General features: G+C 46.3%; 1 protein-coding gene across 5 annotated transcripts in view; it reads right to left on the bottom strand.

The window, feature by feature from the left end:
- Positions 1–4,354: 4,354 nt before the first annotated feature.
- FGF12 (fibroblast growth factor 12) overlaps positions 4,355–20,330 on the bottom strand; it is a 227,724-nt gene continuing 211,748 nt past the window's right edge. For all 5 annotated transcript variants that reach the window (XM_055723884.1, XM_055723886.1, XM_055723887.1 and 2 more), the window contains 2 exons: positions 13,059–13,257; positions 4,355–4,577 (listed from right to left, as the gene is read on the bottom strand). In XM_055723884.1, the coding sequence (XP_055579859.1) occupies positions 4,459–4,577; positions 13,059–13,257 (318 nt within the window). In that variant the 3' untranslated portion in view covers positions 4,355–4,458. The remainder of the gene's footprint in view (positions 4,578–13,058; positions 13,258–20,330) is intronic.

Here is a 20,330-nt window from a genome sequence, read left to right as displayed (position 1 = left end):
CAGCTTTGCTCAGAGAGTGTGGCAATGATGTACAACCCTTCTGGGGCAGTAACGCTCGTGGTGCCCAGTCAATGCAGTTTAAGATGTAAAGGTGTAAAGTGAGGCCTGTGACAGCCTGAAGGGCTGTGTGGGGCTCTATCAGCCAGACCCTATCTGAGTGCAAACACAAAAATGTTGCTGACAGACAACTTTCATAAATTGCTTTGTTAAGTGTCAACTTTGCTTTATAGCACCTTGTCACATGCCAGTGCTGACACTTGTGGCATGATTTGCTGGTGCAGTATGGCTTGCTTGTTGTGCTAGTATCTTTTCCTGCATTTTTTTCCTAGCAAATCCCTGATGGTCCAAACTGGAGTCATGTTATCAGGTTTTGCCTTCGATGCGTAGGTGAGAGGAGCTCTGTTACATAGCATGGATTGCCAGAACAGTGCCAACATCACAATGAAAAACCAAACCAGGGTGAGGCAAAATGAATACTTTAAATGTACCCATATTTCTGTGCTGTGAAGTGTTTTCTATTGCTGGACTTTTCACGTTCAGGTTCTTCTATAGCAGCATCTGTTATTCAGAGGGCAAAGGTTTGTTGCAGACCTAAGTTATTATTGACCAGGTGAGACGAAAACATCCTTCTTTTTTATCGTTTACTTTTCTTGGCCTTTTTCTGTGCTGGATGTTTGCCCAATGCCATGCCAACATAGCTAAGGGAATTTGTCCTACTAGTATCACATAAAGGCTAGACAAGGGGTGTAGTCACTGTAATGTTCAACAGAGTCAAAAAGCTCCCTAAATGGTTGTGGCATGTGTGGCTAAAGAAAGAAACAAAAGAAACATCACTCACCAGGACTTAGACACTGAGCAATGACAGTGAGAAGCAATGAAGAGACTGTAGGAACTTCAAAGCAGGAAAAAGAATCTCTGTGGATTCCCCCTTTCCCTGCAGACTGGGAACTGGCAGATGGGTAATTAACAAAACCCACAGCACCTCCTTGAGATACAGCCTGGGGAGAAAGCTTGCCAAGGTATCTGAGTAAGAAAAAAAAATATGCCTGAAGCCCTACGTGGTACCTGCAAGCCGGGTAAGTCCCTGGGCATCTGGAGGGCATTGGGGACCCGAACTTGAGCAGCTCCCCGTTAGGAGCTGGTGCAGGGAGACACTGTGGAGCTGAGCTGTGTAGCCCTACTGTTTTTTGGGCTGTCTTCATGTCAGGAGTCCTTGCATTACACCACAGAGCTGATTTTTGCAACTTCCTTAGAGGTCAAGAAGCGCATGCTGTTTCCTAAGGTATGTGGGAGGGTTTTATTGTGGTTTGTGCCACCACGTGTGGCTCACAGTTTGCCAGGGCTAAGTAGGCAGCGAGGAAAGCCAGCGCTTAGAACACACAGCAGAAGACCTGCTCCAAGGTGGTGCAGACCCTGAGTGTGAGCAGGATTAATTAGCTCTCACTACGGGCCAGCTCAGTGAGCATAGCGTGAAGGTGATTAGCTCAAACAGTGGACCAAAGGAGCAGATCGTTTTGACATTTAGGCCTGAATGTAGCATTTCCAGGGGTTCTTGCAATGATTTGGCCAAATAAAATTATCAAGGCAAAAGGCCAGTGTGGGAAGTGATAAGTGAGACACATGTAGGACTGGATCTGTGATTGCCCATGGCTTTCTGGGGCCTTAGGGTCACACAAGGTCACAGCAAGGTCATAGCACCTTTTGGTCTCTCATGCTGGATCTGCTCTAGATGACACCAATGACCTTGGCACGTTGCTTGGCTGGGGCCAGAAGAGGCTTGTGGTGCCAAGGTATGCTGTAGTTCTTCTGTTCTGTGGCAGGTACTGGGCTTTCCCTCCAGGAGGGCAGCTGAGAAAGGCTGTGGTCAGTGCCCAAACCATGGCCTGGGTGTTTGGTGGCTTGGTTAGTTCGGGGACCTGCTAGCTCAGCATGTTGGTCTTGAGGCTCTGTTTCTTTGAATGTATGTCTCCAGTGAGTAAGCAGGGCCCCACCGCTTAATTTGGGGTGCTCTCTAGTTTGTGAGGGAGCTGAAATGCAGGCAATGGATTGCATCAGAGGGGGCTGGGGGCGTATTCCTGAGCTTAGCATGTACTGGTGACCGTGCCCCAGTGTTGTGGGACTGGAGGCTCTGAGGAGGGCAGGAGTAAGTCACTCTGACGCGACTGGCGGCCCCAGGTAAACTTTGTTGGTGCCTGCTGCTGGCGTGCAGGCACCGGGTGCCCTCTGTGTCCCTATAGTACGGAGGGGCTGCCCGTAGGTGCAGCATTAGGCAGCAGAGCCATTCTAAGAGGCTCTTTATTTCAAGGTTTCAGCTTTTCAAAACACAAAAGGACAGGCTTGAAATTCATTCCTTCATGCTGACCCTCGGAGTCTTCCATAACCTTGAAATCTAGTGCTCTCCTTAGCTCTCCTCACTTGTTCTGCACCTGTACAGAGCCACTCACCGAGCCCTGCTGCACCGGTGACGCGTGCCATGGGGTGGAGGGCAGCCAGGCCAGCAGCCGCTCCACAGGGAGCATCGCAGCGTCTCCCACAGCCACAGCAGCTTTGCAGTATGTGGCCACCAGCCAGCTGAGGCATTGGCCAAGATAGCAAAGAAGCCTCAACAATTAAGGTGGTATTTGATGTCCGCCCATAATTTGTGAATGAAACAAACACTCCTGCCTGGCTTGTAACAGCAAGGTTCTAGGCTGTTCTCACCCGTTAACCCTCTCCAAGCCCTTGAATATTTGCTTATTCATTTTGCTTTTTACTTCTCACAGGTGTTACAACCCTGGCCTTAGCGGCAAAACCTCCCTAGGCACCTCGGCCAGGGCAGTGCCTGTCTTTGTAACGGCAACTGCATCGCCTCTACGATGTGCTGCTCCTGCCTGCAGACCCTGGGTGCCGAAAGAGGTCAGAGACTGCAGCTAATGTATGTAGGCAGGGTAAGCGCATCTGTCCATACCGCCCTGTTTTGGTACCACCCATGGGAGCAAGGGTGTGTGATTCACTGCTCACCACCAGACTACAAGGAAAGTGCCAGACAGGGCGAGACTTGCAAATCCCACTAATGCCCTAGCTGCTGCAAGCGGGCTCAGCACTGAGCATCCCTCACCCCATTGCCCTCTTCCTCATCTTTCCCTGTTTGTGAATGTGTTACCTCTGAAGTGCTTCTTCTGCAGCCCCAGCGCCAGCGAGACACAGACCCATACCCAGGTTGCTGCAGCATCTCAGGAGGTCTCATCCCACAACAGGCTTGGCAGGGGTAAGGCTTTGGGTTAGAGGGGTGTGTAGCCTCGGCTTTGAGTATGTGTAAAACGAGATGTGTGTGGAACCTTAACGCTTAGGGCGAGTCCAGCTGCTAGAAGGCAACGGCGGCACCTCCTCACCCTAGCACAGCTGGACAGGCACAGCCAGTCATGTTCCCCTGTAGTGCCCCCTGCCCTGCACACCCCACCTACTCCCTCCCCACACCCCTCTTCTCACTGAAATCCCTCCCACCCTCTCACATAGCACATGCCTCATTGTTTCCAGCTGACAGCGACGATTTCAGTAGCATTTCCTGCTCTGTTTTATATTTTAAGGAAAGTAGCCATCCCTCCTTCCCTTTATTTTCTAACTCTCCCCTAATAAATATGATCACTTCATCTTGTGAGACCAGAAAACCCATTTCTGAAATTCCCCTGGCAACTAATACAGTAAAACAAGCCTATAAATATAAATAATTATGATAAAAAGGCACAAAATGCCAGACTTGGGTCAAACATACTCACACAGTGATACTTGCAACTACACAGTGTTTGAATGTAGATGGAAAAAGCTGAATACAGAGCAGCTAGTTTGTTGCCCATAACTGTCAGACTCCTAATTTGGACAGGCCATATTTTATTGATAGCAGAGCAAACAGTCATAATCCATCCCTACCTTTCCTGCTTTGTGAAAAATCCCATCCATCCCCAGGGAAGCAGGGATGGAAAAAGCAGTGGTGTGAACGTGACGTGAAAGTATAAGACAGCACAGTCCCAAGCTGCATTTCCCACGTGTTTCTCGCACATCATATGCTAAGTTCAATTTTCCAAAAGCTCTGTTTTATTTTTAAAGGTAACATCTTTATTATTATTATTATTATATTTATTAGTTGTTATTATTATTATTATTATTATGCAGAGATGAGATTTTTTCCCCCTTTGATCACAGAGCAAACAGTTTGCTTTTGAAAATGTTAATGGAGTCCTGATTTAAAACATTTTTTCTTCACTTTTTTTGTTGTTTTTGTTTTTTAAAACGTTGCAACAGGCAGGATCTGGTTTTCGATTTCCTCATCCTACACAAAGAAAGATTCTGGAGTTCAGACTCGCAGCCACTACCGGTAGGTCCTGCCTTGCTCAGTTGTCATCTTCTCAGTGTGGTTTCGCCAGGTGGGGTGGGTAGGTGGGTGGGAGGGGAGGAGTTGGAAGAAGGGAGTGTATTTGTCAGCTATGTCGAGTCTTGGTTAACAACTTTGCCTCCATTCATGGTTGGTGTCCCTGAACTTTTTCTTGAGCGTCCTTGTTTTTCTCCAATTTCATGCAGCGATGGCTCTCTGTACATGCACACTGCAAACAGAAAAGACACCCATTAACAGGCCTGAAGACACAGACATTAGTGACCATAATGAATTATTTCTTTGTATATGAGGCTGAAATTTCAGCACCAAAATAAACACACACACACACACAAAAAAACTCAGTGACCCAGCAGTAGATCCCGTTTCCAAGTAGGATCTGTTACCTGCCCTCACTGCCAGTCAGATCCTTCTTCTGCCTCTGGATTCTTCCAAAGGTACAGATAGAAACAGGGGATTTCTCACAGATAAGTCTTTCTAGGTTTTCTGTGCTTTACTGTTTTTTCCATAATATATTCCTATTTATGTAAAATAAACATTCCAGTTCACAGCACCATGTATTTTCTCAAGATGCCGATTATCATCTAATAACAGGTCCAAGAATTTACCAGTTCCTAGCCCTTAACCTCCAACAAGAAGCCCTTGAGACTCTTGAATCAAAACTACACTTGCATCTGAGCCATCCAAGCCTTCTGGGTGTTAAGCTGTGGATCTGGAAGTGGTGACTCAAGCCCATTTGGCTCCTTCTGCTAGGAGCTGAGGTTTGCTCTCAGCACTTCCTTTTTTTTTCCCCCTGTAAATCAAGACAGCCAGCCAAGGCCACGAGCTGACACGTGGGAATGAGTTCAGTGACAGCAAGCCAGGAGCCAGCCCAGCTCTGCATGGTCACCTGGCAGCGCCTGAGAACAGGGTGGATAGAGGGCACCTTCTCCCCAGACCCTAGCTAAGCAATGTGTGTCCTATAAAAATGTACCTGCTGGAGCTTAGACAGCCTGAGCAGGCAATGTCTGCCCATCCCCATGTCCTGCGAGGCATAAAGTATTTATCCAACCTGCCATGTGGACTAAGTCCTCAAAGCTGTCCTTGTTCCATGTGAGGTGTGCCAGAGCAGGGGTACATGCTGAGAGGCTCAGCAGCTCACACCAAAGGGAGCATCTCCGATGAGCTCATCATGGATGTGGGGTGTAGATGTGATTGAAATAGCGAGGCATCTCAAGGGCAGACACATTGGAGTTGAGAACTTCAGGTAGGTCCAGACTGCAAATGTCACGCTCGGATCTTTGCAAAAATTAGGATAGAAAGGAATGATCGTGTACCGCTTCATTTTGCAAAGCTGTCACGTCACAATGGCACAGAGCTCAAACACAGGGGACAGAGCCCACCAGGTTTTGATTCCAGGTGATCAACAGGAACAAAATTTCAAAAATTATCTAAAGAAATCAAAAAAATACCCTATGTATGAAAAGGCGATTTAAGCACTTATATTTATAACCTCCCCTGATTTGCAAATAAATCCTGGCAATTAGAGGCAGGCTGCAAGTGATGTTATTGCTCTGCATTTTACTCATAGCTAGATAAACAGTTATAACAGTGTGCAACAACACACGACAGAGATAAAGTGCAGTCAGCTGTGTATTAATAGGAGGAATATTGCACTGAATATATGAGCAGTGAAAAAATATTACTTTTCCCATACATTTTTCATGCAAGGCTTTCAAAGCAGTTTCAACACACACACTAGCTGGGCCTCCCAGCGTGGCTACAAGGCAGGCGCTGCTCTGCAAACCTGTAGTTACTGCTACTGGATATTGTTGATGAAAATGAGAAAAAAAGAGAAAATGAATGACTTGTCCCATGGGTCTAGGCCAGGATGAGCAATGCCAGGACTGCCCATCAGCTGCCCAGAGTATCACTGCTGTCTGCATGCTGCAAGGGGAGTGCGTAGCACAGCAGCAACAGAAGGAAAAGGGCTCTCCTGTCCCCTTTCAGCTGTGAGCTGCCCTCATACCTTGGCAAGTCTCACTCAATAAGCCGGTGAAGGTGAATTTGCCTGTTGTGGCAAAGTACCTCGTAAAATCTTAAACAAAAGTATGAAAAGGTTAACAACCGAGGAAAACTTGCACCCTTGTGATTTCTTAGCCCGGCCGCAGAGCCTTTTGATGACACCGAGGATACACACCACTTCTATGACCGACCTTATTCTCAGATGTGTTTGCCTGGACGAGTTGGGAATTTGTGCCAGCGTTGCCCCAGTACCCCGACATTCCATACGCAAAGTTCTGCTTCAAGTTCAGCGTTGTCTTCACCCTGACTTCTCTGGTCCTACAAGCTGGAGCTGGTAGGACCTCCATGAGCTCTTCCCCCACGCAGCTGCCAGTACTAAGCCCATCTCACACACGTCCATCCCCAGTACCCCATCAGGCTGGGCTAGACACTTAACCACCAGGGCTCAGCCTGAGCAAAGCCCTCAGCAGCAGCACCATGCCATGTTGCCTTTCCTCAGCTCCCTGCCTCTTACCATGGCCTTTGGGCAAAAACATTGAGCTGCTAACAAGGCCCACAGAGTAATGAATATAAATCAGGCTACAGAAGTAAACAACAATTTGCAACTAGAAATTAAGGAAACCCTGTACCTAGCAAGCAAATAGGGCATGAATTAGAAGTTTCTCTTCCAGCCTAGTGCACGATGCAAGTACTGACATGGAGCATGGCTAGAGGCTGCTCGCATTGTGCTTTTCAGACAGAGCTGTCAAAGCCTCTGTACCAAACAGGCTGTGCCAACAGAGCATGCCAGAAAATCTGTAGCAGCATAGGACAAGCATATTTTCAGTATTTACATACACCTACAGTATCAGTGCATGCAGTATTTATATGGCATCGTACACAAGGTAGTGCCTGGATATTCTCCTTTGCAAGAGGCTTTTGCACGTGTGCTGAGCCATGGCCATCACCCAGAGGCAGCTGCAAACCTGTGCGCACTGCGACACAGGGGTGTGCACACAGACACAGGGGTGTGGATGCACACAGCCACATACACTGGGCTTTAAGAACAGTGTGACATGTTGTACAACACAGGCTCTCGGACTGCAGTTTGTTACTGCTTGTACTGAGGAAGTTTGAGTGTGACTCACATGTGAAGACATTAGTCACGGACTGGGGGATATTTGCAAATGGATTGTTGTGAGCGCCCAGATCTTCCCAAAACTTTAAAGGTTCAGGACTAGCAGCACTCACTGACATGCCTGTTTGGGGTCCCTGAGCATGTATGTGTGTGTGAAGACACACTGCCCGTCACCTGCATCAAGGTAAACTAGCAGCAGTGTGACAGTTGGCAGGCCTAGATGCTTGGGAGGTCTGCTGTGTGCACACAGCACAAGGCAGCTTTGGAAGGATGAGCAACTTGGCTAGAAGAAGAGTCCCCTCCCTGCCTTGCCTTACTTATCCCACTCACCCACACACCAAGCCAAATACAGCCCTTAATGTCTGGAAACCAAGCTAATGCTTTGGAGCTTCAATCAGATAATCAGCTCCTATGTCCCAGATTCTAATCAACACATCCATATTCATGCTTTAATTGGAAAGTGCCGCTAGCTTGATCTGCTGAAGAGCCACAGGCATAAATGGAAGAGGGTGAGCGACAGTGGAGCTGTGCCCATGTCTGCTTCTTGGCGGCTTTTGATTCCCTGCTAACTAGCAGGGCTTGCCCTCGCACACACAAGGAAACAATTTTGCAGAGAGGAACAACTAGCAAATTAAGCAGGAAGGAGCCTAGGGGTACAAGCACAGGGAAGGGGGTGGTGGGGAGCATCCTTCCTGAAGGCGAAGGCTTGGAGGGGGCTGCCTGTCACCAGGAACAGCTCAATCTCTCGCCTAAGTGCTGGCACAGGATCCCAGCCTCGCTTCTGCTTCCCAGGCATGGTACTGGCACACCACCCACACGGTGAAACCGAAATCACCCTGTGCTGCTTGCCTGGGCGTCAGGGACTGCCCGAGTTTGAGAAGCACGCGGCGTTTTGTGTCCTGATCCCAGTATTTCTCACTTGGCATCACTGCAAGTTGAGGAGGTTCAGGGGATGCAGTAACTCCATTTCCTTTCCCTAGAACATGGGGAAAAGCTTATTAAAAGACCTTAGATATATCCTGGCCACCCAGCTTCAGTCCTGGCTTTCCCTGCCCCGGACCCTAGCGAGTCAGGAGGAGCCCAGTTTTTCCCAAGCTGCCGCTCCGCAGGCAGGCAGGCCGTTAGCCCTGCTGGACCGCAGCACAGCCCGGACCAGTGTCGCGGCACTCACCCTCTAGCAGGCAGCCTGGGAGACGGGCTCTTTCCCTTGACAGATGCCACAGCTCCAGGTGTCAGTATCTGCAGTAGTGGCTGCATTAGCTAATGCTTCAGTGGAGAGAATTAATTGTCTGAGCAGCAGCTAGGGGCAGGAGGGAGCAAGTGATTATGCACCCTCATTTTCTGCCTCTAATTACTGTGTTCTAAACCCGGTCCCAGCTGATGCATTTCAGAGGCATTCGAGCTCTTGTCTGTCTGCTGGCTAAATGTGCAGGATGCTGCCAGAGGGAATCAGATTTTGCTCAGGTAAGAAACGCAGGACAGGATGACAAAGAACCAAGCAAAAGCATGGTTAAAATACATTGCATTTGCCATCTAATAAGATCATTAGGAGTTTGATAGAAGAACAAGCGAGTTAGTGTGGGATAGAAAACATAGCAAAGCCTGCCCACTTGCAAGACAAACCTAAAAGAGGAGCTGTGTAAACGAAGACTGATAAAGAGTGTGGAGTTTTGCTGTTTTTTTTTAAAGAACACTTTTTAGGATTTGGTACCTTTGAAGTATTTTCACTAGGCCTACCGCATCTTCCTTGTGTCTTGTACTTCTTTGCAGCATCTGAGGACTCAGCTTTAACAGAACTGGGATGTTGCATCCCTGGGAAAAAACACTGGGAAAGATCTGGCTGCTGTCCTTGCACACACGTATTAATCGTTTGTAATAAATGGATCAGATTAGTCATTATCAGGTCACCTTCATATCTGAGACATATTCACGTCATGGGGGCTGAAGCCCCATGAGTTTGAAGTTAGGGGCAGCTCTGCTGACTCAGATGGAGGAAGAATTGTCTTCTGCTTTTTGTGGCCAGGTTTGTCACCCCAAAAGCATTCTGGCTTGGGCCAGGTGAGAGATGAAATGTAGCTCTTTTGGGAGAGCAATCTGGAAATGATGTCTTCAAGGAGAAGGAAATATAAATAACAGAGCACAATAAGCATCTGATAGAATTCTCACTTAAGGGACTGGAAAAGTCTCCCATTGTTTGAGATATGTTTGAAAGAACAAGAGGCACTATGGATGGTAGTGTTTGTCCAGCACTAATCACTACAGATACTTAAAGAGCCTGAAATTGCTTTAAAAGATTGTCTGGTCTCCAAGTGACGATTATACTGAAGCTAATTTCTTATGCAGTCTGGTTCAATCTATATGTCTGCACTTTAAGGGCTCATTTAGCTTGAACGATCAGTGAAAAGAAATAAAAATATCAAAAGAAATGTGTTGCGTATGTGTGTTTTTAACCAAAGCTGGCACCACACAGTACATCAACTGCTGCCTGCCAGGCTGTTTGCCTTGGCTTTGCTTGCGCACAGACGGGAGAGGAACTTAACGTTTCCTCTGTTATTACTTTATAAGTTCTTTGTGCTTTCATATTGATTAAGCTTAATGCTATTTCTAAAACCAAACAAATCCTACCTATACTACATCAAAAAAACCCCTCCTACCAACCCAAACCCAAAACATTTCCAGTTGGTATCTAGCGACTTCTGCACAGAACACCTCCAGCATCCTGACAACCTACAGGAGCCAAACACTCTGCGGGATTAGCACAGCATAAAGCTGTAGCTGCTAAAAGCCATAAATAACACACATACATGCACAGATACCACTGGGTATATAGATGCACATGAACGCATATGTAGTCATTGGAAATTATCTGGAAAAGTATTTTATATTTATTTATTAGCTTACTGCCCATTTGCAACTTTGAGGAGAGGACTTCTGAATTCAGAAAACAGTACGAAGCAGTGGGAGCCAAATAAACTCTGGCAGCAGTCTGGGCTTTTTTGTGTTTCCCTTCCCTGCGAACGTTCTCTTCACTAAGCTGCTGCATAATTTTTCTGCACATGGCAAACAACTGGGAAGTTTCATCTCAGAGATAATTGCCATTGAAGTGGTGGGTGAAGTGATTCCTAGCAATGTATGTAACACCTCCCCTTCCCAGGGGATCAGATCCTCCTTGCATACATTACTGTGTCAGCCATCAGGGCTAATGCTGGTGGTGGTGCTGGAGCAAAATGAAACCTGAGTGCGTTACCACAGACAGAAGCTGTAAAATATTGGCCCGAATAAGCAGCAAAGCCTACATGCTGTGGCATGCCACACCATTCAGCAGAAGGGGCATGGAAATATAGCGGGGGAGCGCTTTCAATACTTCCTTAGAGACATGACAAAGAGAAAGAAGCTGTTAAAACAGGGTGGGAATTGCCCCTTTTCTGTAACATCTCTGCTTGCGGAGACTTTGATGGCTGCAGCACAGAGAAGTCACGTGGAGCTGAGCGCGTTTTACTCCAGCCCTCCCCACCAGCCTCTGCTACCTACAATGAATCTTAGGCTTGGGAACAGAGTCCTCCATCTGGAGTCACAGTCCCAGACAGCTGAATGCTTTGGGAAGCTGACACGTGCCTTGGCTTGGGAGACTGCCAGCTCTTTGATGCAGCAGCACTCACAGAGGCTGACTGCAAAGCATGTGGAGGAGGGAAGGAGTGGAGGAGCCCTTAATTTGGCTGCCAACTTCCAAAGCGCTCACTCGCTCGGGAGGTTATGTGACAGCTGTGATTGAAGCAAGTGTGGGAGGATGCAACTGCAGGAAAGGGAAGCTCTCGGGCTGGGCTGGGTGTTTCAAAATGAAACCCAGAGTGGCATTTGCTGCAATGAGAACTCCACTGTGGGTCAGGCACCCCTATTAAGGCATGTCTTTCCACAAGGAAAGCCACAGGAATGGCTAGTTTAATGCATGCAGAAGACTATTACGGAGCCATTCAGCAAACGACACACACAACACATCAAAGAAGAAGCCTGGATTCAAAGGAACCCCACTGATGAGTGCCAACACCCAGCCAGGCAGCAAAGAAATACCAGAAGGAGCTGGAAACCCAGCTGTAAAAGCTAGCACCTTCAAAAGACTCTCTTCCCAGCCAAGGCAGGAGAGGAGGAGACAGAAGAGAAGCTGGTGACTGACGCCATGCCTTGCCCTTAGCAAAACTCAATGAGGGCTTAGGGCACCAATCCCACTAATGTCTCAGATAAACTAGAAAAGGCTTCTGGCTGCAGAAAAGCTGTTGAAAACAAGCACAGGACAAGCAGCTCCAGGCCATTCTCTGCTTTTCCACCATCTCCATCTCCTGTGCAAAGGCCACAGATACCCTGGGAACGCTGCGTTGAATTTCCCTCATTGCACTTTGCTTCAGTGGTCCAACAGGTGATTTCAGCCTGCCTTCCTCAACTGGCCTTTCTCACCCACACCCACACTTGTCTGCCCCTGCACCTTAGTGGGGAAGCGGTTAGAGCAGCTGTTAGTGCATGGACTTAGCTGTGGCATTCACCACTTGCGAGTGGTACCTGTCAGGAAAGCACCAGTTCATTCCTTCTCTCCACACACCCAACCCTGTCCCCATAGACAACACGAGGGTAGTGAGAGGGGCACAGAGCCACGCAGCTGCGGCCAACCCTAGGATGCTGTGGTCCCTGAGGCGGCTACTGGCAGGTCCAAGGTGGGGTCAAAAAGGTGTGCCTAGTTTGGGGATTGAAAAGCAGTGGTCTCCTTGTTTCCCAAATCAAGTTAGTACCCGTTAAGTACTAGGCTCACCACACTACATCTCTCCATTTATCAGGGGCCAGCCCATAAAAAGCAAAATGCCCTGGCACAAGCCTGTGCACACTTCAGTAGCGTGCTGTCAACAGCCGGAGGGAAAAACTTCAACTCTGTGACTTCCACTGAAGCCTCATGCTGTGATGAAGACATATGGCATGACAGCATCTCATCTAACTTTGGACACTTATGATAAGGTTTCTCTACCCCCCAGTGACTAACTAGGATGTCTTTACATATGAGAAAAAACAGATTTAAGTCATCTTAGGGTAAACATATGAAGTACATCCACAGCTGTGCTGGTCGGACTGATTTCTCTTCTGGTACCATAAACAAGAGTGTCAAAGTCTAAAATTGGGTGAGATCAATCCTACCTCTACTGGCTCTACATAGGACTGGAAACACACTGAATGATGCTGGGAAAAGAGTCACAGAGAACACAACATTACGGTCACTGCGGGATCAGACGCCTTTTGATCTGCTGGCCGCTCGAGGGCTGCTTTCCTTTCCCAGCAACTCCTCATGTTGCTGGGCTTTTAAATTCATCCTTTAGCACACCAAAGCTGACAAACCCCTTCGGGATGATGCTCAAAGCTTATTATATAGGAAGGAAAGCAGATGAAATGCTAACAGTGCAGCCCAGCACCTTGCTGAAATGTTACAAATACTGTCCTTGCTTTCTGGTCGTGCGGCTCAGAAGCCCCAAAACAGAAGACGCAAACTCCCCCTCCCCATACCCCACTGTCGGAAGGAGCATGCAGATTCCATACCTTCAATGGGCTTGGGTACAAAATGTGATGAGGGTTTGGTTTTTTTCACTCGGTTTCCCTTCATAATTTGACCTTCTTTATTGAGTCCCAGGAACCACGCTCGTCCGGATTCTTGCTGCCGATACAGCGTGGAAGAATAAATAACGTAGTAGTTTTCAAAGACAGACTCCTTAAATTTGCACTCTGGTGTGAAAACATCCTGCAGTGACAGAGAAAGAAGAAAAAGCAATGGAAGGAATTAATCACTGATCTCGTAAATCAGGCACCACTGAGCGATACACGACGGTCACACACTGCGGTTAGTTTAACAATAGAAAACAACAGGCATCAGCAATACCAGCTCCCAGCGACAACAGACATCTAGAGAACTCCCCACTGAAAGGGAAGGCTCTCCTTCCCCGGCAGAGCTGTGGTTTGCATAACAGCCTACAGTGAACGGGCTTGAAAAATGTGCAGGAAAAGTCAGGAATTTGCCAGGATTTAGACTGAAACACTAAGCAAAATAAAAAACCAAGAGAGATGAGAAGCAGACACAGCCTTGCTGCTCATCTGCTGCTCCCAACGCCTTCTCCTGGTTTTGCTCTTACCTCCCCTGTGATGGGCAAGAAATGTGCAATAGTTGTTGTCTAAAATATTGAGGAGGCTTCAAATTCTTACAGGTAAAAGGCAGTTTGTCAGGGGCATTCAAATGGATTCAGAGAAAAGGGAGTACCAAAGCAAGTAAACTATTTGTATTGAAAAGCGACCACAGGAAATGCTGGCACAAAGCCTGGAAATCTTTCAATAAAGAGAAAGAAGTAATTTTAAAGATTTCTGACACAAGCATTTCTTCAGATACCGAGAACTGATTCCACAGCTGCTCAGGAATGGAGGACACATGGGTCTGTCCAAGACATCCCCTGAGCCTGTGCCGGCTGTGGGGGTGGCTGTGCCTTTGCCACTTGCGCTGGCTTTGCATGAAGTCTCAGGGGGGAAACTACACTCCCTACAGACTTCTAACGTCCCAGTACTTTTCAAGATTTTAACAACAGGTAAAGATTAAACCTATTTTAAAGAGCTGGCTGGCCAGGGGACTCTGTGGCAGTAGGCTCCCAAACCTTCACTGAGAAAGACATGGTGGTTGTTGTGTTGGTTTTTTTCCCCAGACTTTGATTTTCAGCAAAAATTCATCTTGGCCAAACAAATGCTCCCACTGGGTTCTTTAAAACTCTTTTCTGAAGAAAAACTGTTTTAACAACAAAATCCCTTCTTGTAGGACTCAGAGAAGGTATCTCAGAGTGCTGCGAGTGAAGGCAGGTGCCATTACAAGCAAGCAATGCTCTCTCCCAAGCCCTTGCCACTCGGAAGTCTTTGGGACTTCTCCAAGGTTCTCCAACCTTGCTAATGGAAAACCCATGACCAACAGCTCAGCAAAGCATCCGAAGCAATGCCACATATTTCCTGCAGACTTCATTTATGAGTGAATGTTTTGAACATTCAGCAACACTCAGGTGTGTGTTCCCAAGTGCTCTGGGGGTTATATAAAGTGGTGCTGGTCTGACAATAAATCCAGCGTGCAACAGACCTACAGAGCCAGGCAGGCTTGAAGCCACAGAAGATAAAGCACAGCAGAAAGTGTGAAGCAGTGCTGCGCATGTGAAGTTTGCATCAATCATTAGTGCACAGATAAAACCACCCTCAGCCCAACAGGTTATTTTGCCCTATCTGAGGGAGTCTTCCTTGCCAGAGAAATAAATATTTTAAGAAGAGAGTGAAACAAGTTAAGAGAGATTTAGATGACTTAGAGCACTATAGAACAGTGTTTGAAGTAGCTTCCCAAAAGATCAGTGTTTAAGCACTCCTTAAATCTGCTCTTTACCTCCAGGCTTTGTCCTGCCTCAGCAGAGGCAGTCACCAGGAGCCAGGCGCTTTGCCGCGGCTGCCTGCGACCCGCTGGCTCAGGGGCTCTCCTTGGCGCCAGGCCCCATGATGGAGAGCATCTCTGAACCCAAACTGGGTAACTCAATCCCCCATCCCATGCCCTTGTTATCCCATCAATAAAAACTTATCAAGAAAATTCCCTTTAGGGGACTGAGAAGTTGGTAGGCTGTGAAGGATTGCTACCAACTTGACCAAAGCGTGGAATCTACCATGTGTGAGAAATCTGGATATTCAATGTCTGCTGTAATTTCAGCACAGAACAAAGACTATTTTTTTATTTTCAATAAAGAAGAAATACAAAAACTAACGCATTTTGAAAATGTTGTTTCAGAAAGAAAAAAAATATCCAGATTTTATTTAAACGTTATTGAAAATCAAGTTTTCAGAGAAACAGCTATCTTAAAATTACGGCAGTATACAATTTTACAACATGCAGTAGTTGTTCATAAAAGCAGATGCCGTATTGTATATCTACTTGTACCAATAAAGCAGCAAAATGAGTACATTATTTTAAAGCAAATGTATTTAAAGACATCAACCTAATGAAGATTTTTTTAAAAAAGAAAGAAAAAAATAGTGATTTCCAAGCAAACAAAACTGTCCCATTGTTCTTTTGAGTTGGCTGGTTGATTCCCCCTCATCCCCCACAATTCAGTTGAAATAGCATTTCAGGACACCAACCATGGCAACGCCACCAAGACACAGCCCAGCTCTGTCCATTCGGCAGATTAGAAACCCCACGGATTCGACAGCTAAGTTCTGATTAAATAATACCATTTTAATCATTATTATCAACCTTTTTCTTCTGTATATCACAGCATCAGCTAGTGACCCACTGTACCACGTAGGGACAAACACACGCTGGGAAGCCATTCATCCTACCACCAAACCGACACACCGCAGGGTCTTCACGGTTTTGAGCACCAGAAATCTTTGGTACGGGCACTACTATGTGCAGATGTGACACAATGAGCAAGAGGATGGAGAAGGAAAAACCAGCTGACCAGAAAGGAGATGGGACAGACAAAGAAGCCACAGGCCACGCTCCCCAGCACTGCCTGGGGATATTTGGAGTGTCCTCTGAATCTGTTTAACATGCAAACCCTTATGTTCTTCTCCGTTGATATCTTCTTGGTGGTCAACACCAAGCCTTCAGCTACATCTTGTCACTTAGTTTCTGCACGTGCCTTTTGCTGAATGCTTCAAGGCTACCAATAACAAAAGGCTATTGGGATATTAATGGTAGAACCTCTCTACATGCTTTAACTGTCAAAGTTAATTGTGGCAATTATTTTGAACCAGGTGGGAACTGCTGTTTCAGTTCTCTTGGGTTGAGAAGAGCTGGGAAGAAAGGGAAGTGCAGATGAGCGTAACAGGCTTCTCAGTAATAAAGCAGCTCATAGCAGCCACTGCTGCACACATTGAAATCTGAAATAACTGAAGGTACTTTTGGAAAATTACTGATCTATTGGCCAGACCTCCGGGGCATGCAAGCTTTTTGGTTTTGTTTGATTTTGGTTTTAAGATTAATTCAGTGTTGATGAAATATGCTAGATGGCAGCCCTGGGGTCCAATACTTTCTCTTCACCCCATAGACACAGAGTCAGTAAAACCAGCAAAGGGATCCTCAGGCTGTCCCTGCCATATGCTTCTGACAGGACATAAGGACATGCTCCTCCAGAGGTAACGGCGTGGTTAAGCCCTGGAGTCAGGAGCATCTTCACTCTCTCAGCTGGTGCAGGGACCTTTTGAAACTGGCTTATAATGAACCCCACTCAATTATTTTCCCAGCCCTCTCCTTGACAGAAATAGCATGACCAGATACAAGACAGTGAGAGGACAGACGGCTCCATCTTTTAATCACCAGTCTTTTTTAAGTCTTTAAACAAAGAAAGAAATTTTCTGCAAACTCCACAGCGCTCTTGGTTCCCTGTCAACACCGTCATGAACTCAGCTCACTCAGAAAACCCACCAGTTCTCCTCATTAAAGAGTAGGCTTGTGATCTGGAGCAAAAAAAAAAGGAAATCTGCCTGGTTTTATCTTCATGTGAAATATGTGCCTCTGACTAAATTATTTTTGCATACAAAGTAAATAAGTACATTTATTTGTTTACTATTTGGAGATTTAGAGCCTGAGGTATTTTGTCCAATGTCTATAGATATTACTGAAAGAAGTTTGAAAAGGCAATTTTTTCTAATTGTTAAACTAAAAACGTGCATGAAATGTTAGTAATTTACATGCAAACTGATTAGCATCTGCCTGCAACTTATTTTCTGTATCTCAATCCAATCCCTTAAACAAAAGGCAATTCCAGTAAGATGAGTAATTAGATTTGCTTTGAAAAACAAACATAGGTCTTGTTTATGCTAAGTCTAGTTCTATTGGAAATTGCACAGTCTAGAAAAAAAATGGTAACTACCACACAGAAAATTAGGGAGACCACATTCAATGACACTGAATCAAAGGCAGTTGTATCGATGTAACTGCCATTTGGGGATTCAGCATGTCAGACCTGCTCACAGAGGGTACAAGGTACCACAAATGGCCCCAAAAACCATTTCTGGTTCAGAAAAACAAGATGCTTCACTTATCCTTGATCCCAGTAAAGTCTCCTGCCATCTGTAGATGGAAATGTGGATGGGACTGCCAGGCACAAGTTAATCTCTGTATCACTTGGGCCAGTCCAGTCCTTCAGGGAGGTGTTGGGAATATCTGGCCCTATCTGCCCCTCCAGAACAGTCTTTAATTTTTTTATATTTATAAATAATTTTTTAGAATTTTATGTTAATATAATTTTTTATATATATATATAAAAATTTATATTTATAAATAGTTACATAAAGACTGTGCCCCAGCATAGGCTGGGGGCGATCCGGGAGAGGACAGGTATTTTTCTTCTAACCTACCTTAGCTTTCCCCTGCCCTGGTCAGGTAAATCTAACCCAGCCTCTTGGCCTTGAACACAGTAAGTTTGACTGGACTCTCCTTTGCACTTCTGTAAAGCTGGAGAAGCTCCACAGACAGTGGGGAAGCATCCCTGCCAGACCTGTGAAGGGAGGCTGCAGGGTATTCGGGGAATGCACTGCCACCTTCAGATGTCTTGGCTCCTTCAAAAAATGCCAGTCCAATGGTGTCACTGCCTCGGTGCAGTCACAGCGCTGCCAGGGCAGCGGATAGCCCTGGTGGTGCTCCGAGCAAACGAGAGCAGTGCCAGCCCCTGCCCATGCCAGGCTGGAAGCACCACCGGCACCCTGAGCACCCTCAGCCAGCAGATGCAAAGAAAGGGTGCCCTGTAAGCAACAGCATGGTGCTCCTGGGTTCTGATCACAGAAGGTGAGTGATCTGCTTCCTTGTTCATTTAGTCCAACCTCTGGCTGGCACAGAAGCCCCTAATGTCCTCAGACCATGGCAGAATTGGTGACAGGTTTCCACATGCAACACTCAGGGGCAGCCAGGAAGCTTGAAGATGACTGTCACCGTTTGTTGTATTCAAACTCAGCTGATCCTCGCATCGCCCCGGACTGGGCCACTTGTTTGTAGGGAAATGGTAAGCAATACAAACATTCTCAAAATTGTCAGATAAATAAAGATAGCTTTTTTTTTTTTTTTTGTACATGTAAAGATCCTCTTTTATTATAACCCAAAGGAGAATAGCAAATATACACATTCACATGCAAACCTAATGACTTAATAAATTTAGTCACTGAAACTAGCACAATAAAACAAAAAGCCCATTCTGCAGGTACTTTGTACCACAGTTTAGGAAAGGGATGTTAATTATGAGTGTTGAAACATCTAACTAACACACTCCCAGAGTAACCATTTTCCTTTGTTTACAGCACTTACGGGTTTCTCTTTTATGCTCTGCACAATTACTGAGAGGGATAAAAGCACTAAGCTGCCCCAAAGTCTATGGCACGGCAAGGCTTCCCTCCCACAGAATCTGGCTCGGGATACTTACTGATGTTAGTGTTAATACTTAGAGCTCATCCAGTCATTTAAAAGATATTAAGCAGGAATCATAAATATCAGCAACGACATTTCATTGTGGTTGCGGAGGCAGACCATGGAGCGACTGGATCGTGTTCATTACGTCTGCAGAAGCGCTGCTCCATCCCAGGGGAAAGGACGGCATTGCAGAAGAGCATCTGCTTTATGGTGCTCTTTACCCAGTAAAGCCCCTTCTACATTCCTCACTGACCTCAGCCAGGGCAGGGTTTAATCAACACCCCTCTGATGCCAACAGCACCGAGTTCAGCACCAGTATCAAGGCACGTAGACCTGCGTGGATAAACAAAGGCACCAGATTCTCAAAGACATCTGGGCTCCTAGATGAAATGCAAATGCCCAACTCCCGTTTAAACCTGTGGAAGTTCAGAAACTAAACATGACTTGGAGTATCTGAGCATTTGTGACCACAAACCTCATACCACAGCACCGGATCCTGGAATGCTCTTATTCCCAGGACAGGTCTTTAACCATGTAGGTGCTGTTCACAGGGCGAGCCCTAGGCAGACCACAGCAGCACTCCCGCAGGCAATGACGCCTTGTGTACAGCCTGACGGAGTTCAGTGTCCTCCTGCTTCACTGTAGCTTCTTCCATGACCTAGGGTTGTGCCTGTCTGGAAACGCTTTAAAATAATTGTAGCTGTGCTCTCTCTTGGCATGTGATCAAAACCCGCAAATGTGCATCCAAACTTTAAATTTCATCGCATCTTTGTCCAGATGGCAGGTGATATTCTACTGTTCACACTCCACTTTTCCTCCCCCTTCTAGCTTCATAAGAGATTGGTGACAAGTCTTTTCAGTGGCCTTTTAGAAACAGGAGAGAGCAGATATGTTTTAAAATAACAAGCTGCTACATGGGAGTGTACAGCCCCGCTGCAGAGCAGAAATTCACTTGATGAGACAATATGGTATCTGCAAGTATTCAGACTCGGCCAGAACCATCTGTGGGCTGGAGGGAGCACATTTTCAAAAAAAATCACCACCCATGCAGGTCTGGTCCCCAGCTCTGCAAGCTGAGAAGCAGCATTAGCAAGCTAATCTAACTTACTGCCTCTGAAAAATATAACTAGAAGGCTATCTGCCCTCACTTTTGTGGGAACTCTCTGTACTCAAGGTATGTATTTGTCAGCTTCACTTTAAAACACCCAAGCTAGAGGTGGAGTGCAGGTCTGCTAAGTCTTGAGAGCTGACCCAGTATTCCTAGACAGGCAAAAAAATCAAGTGCTGGACAAGCCTCTGTAATTCAGCTTCAGATCTTTATATGTGGACACAAGCTGTCCTAAAGCACCTTTCATGTTCAAGGGCTAATTAAATTATTCGCATCACCACAGAGGAAGTTTGTG

Source organism: Falco cherrug, chromosome 11 (assembly GCF_023634085.1).
Source record: "Falco cherrug isolate bFalChe1 chromosome 11, bFalChe1.pri, whole genome shotgun sequence".
Taxonomy (NCBI): domain Eukaryota; kingdom Metazoa; phylum Chordata; class Aves; order Falconiformes; family Falconidae; genus Falco; species Falco cherrug.
This window is presented reverse-complemented; position numbering and strand designations above follow the sequence as displayed.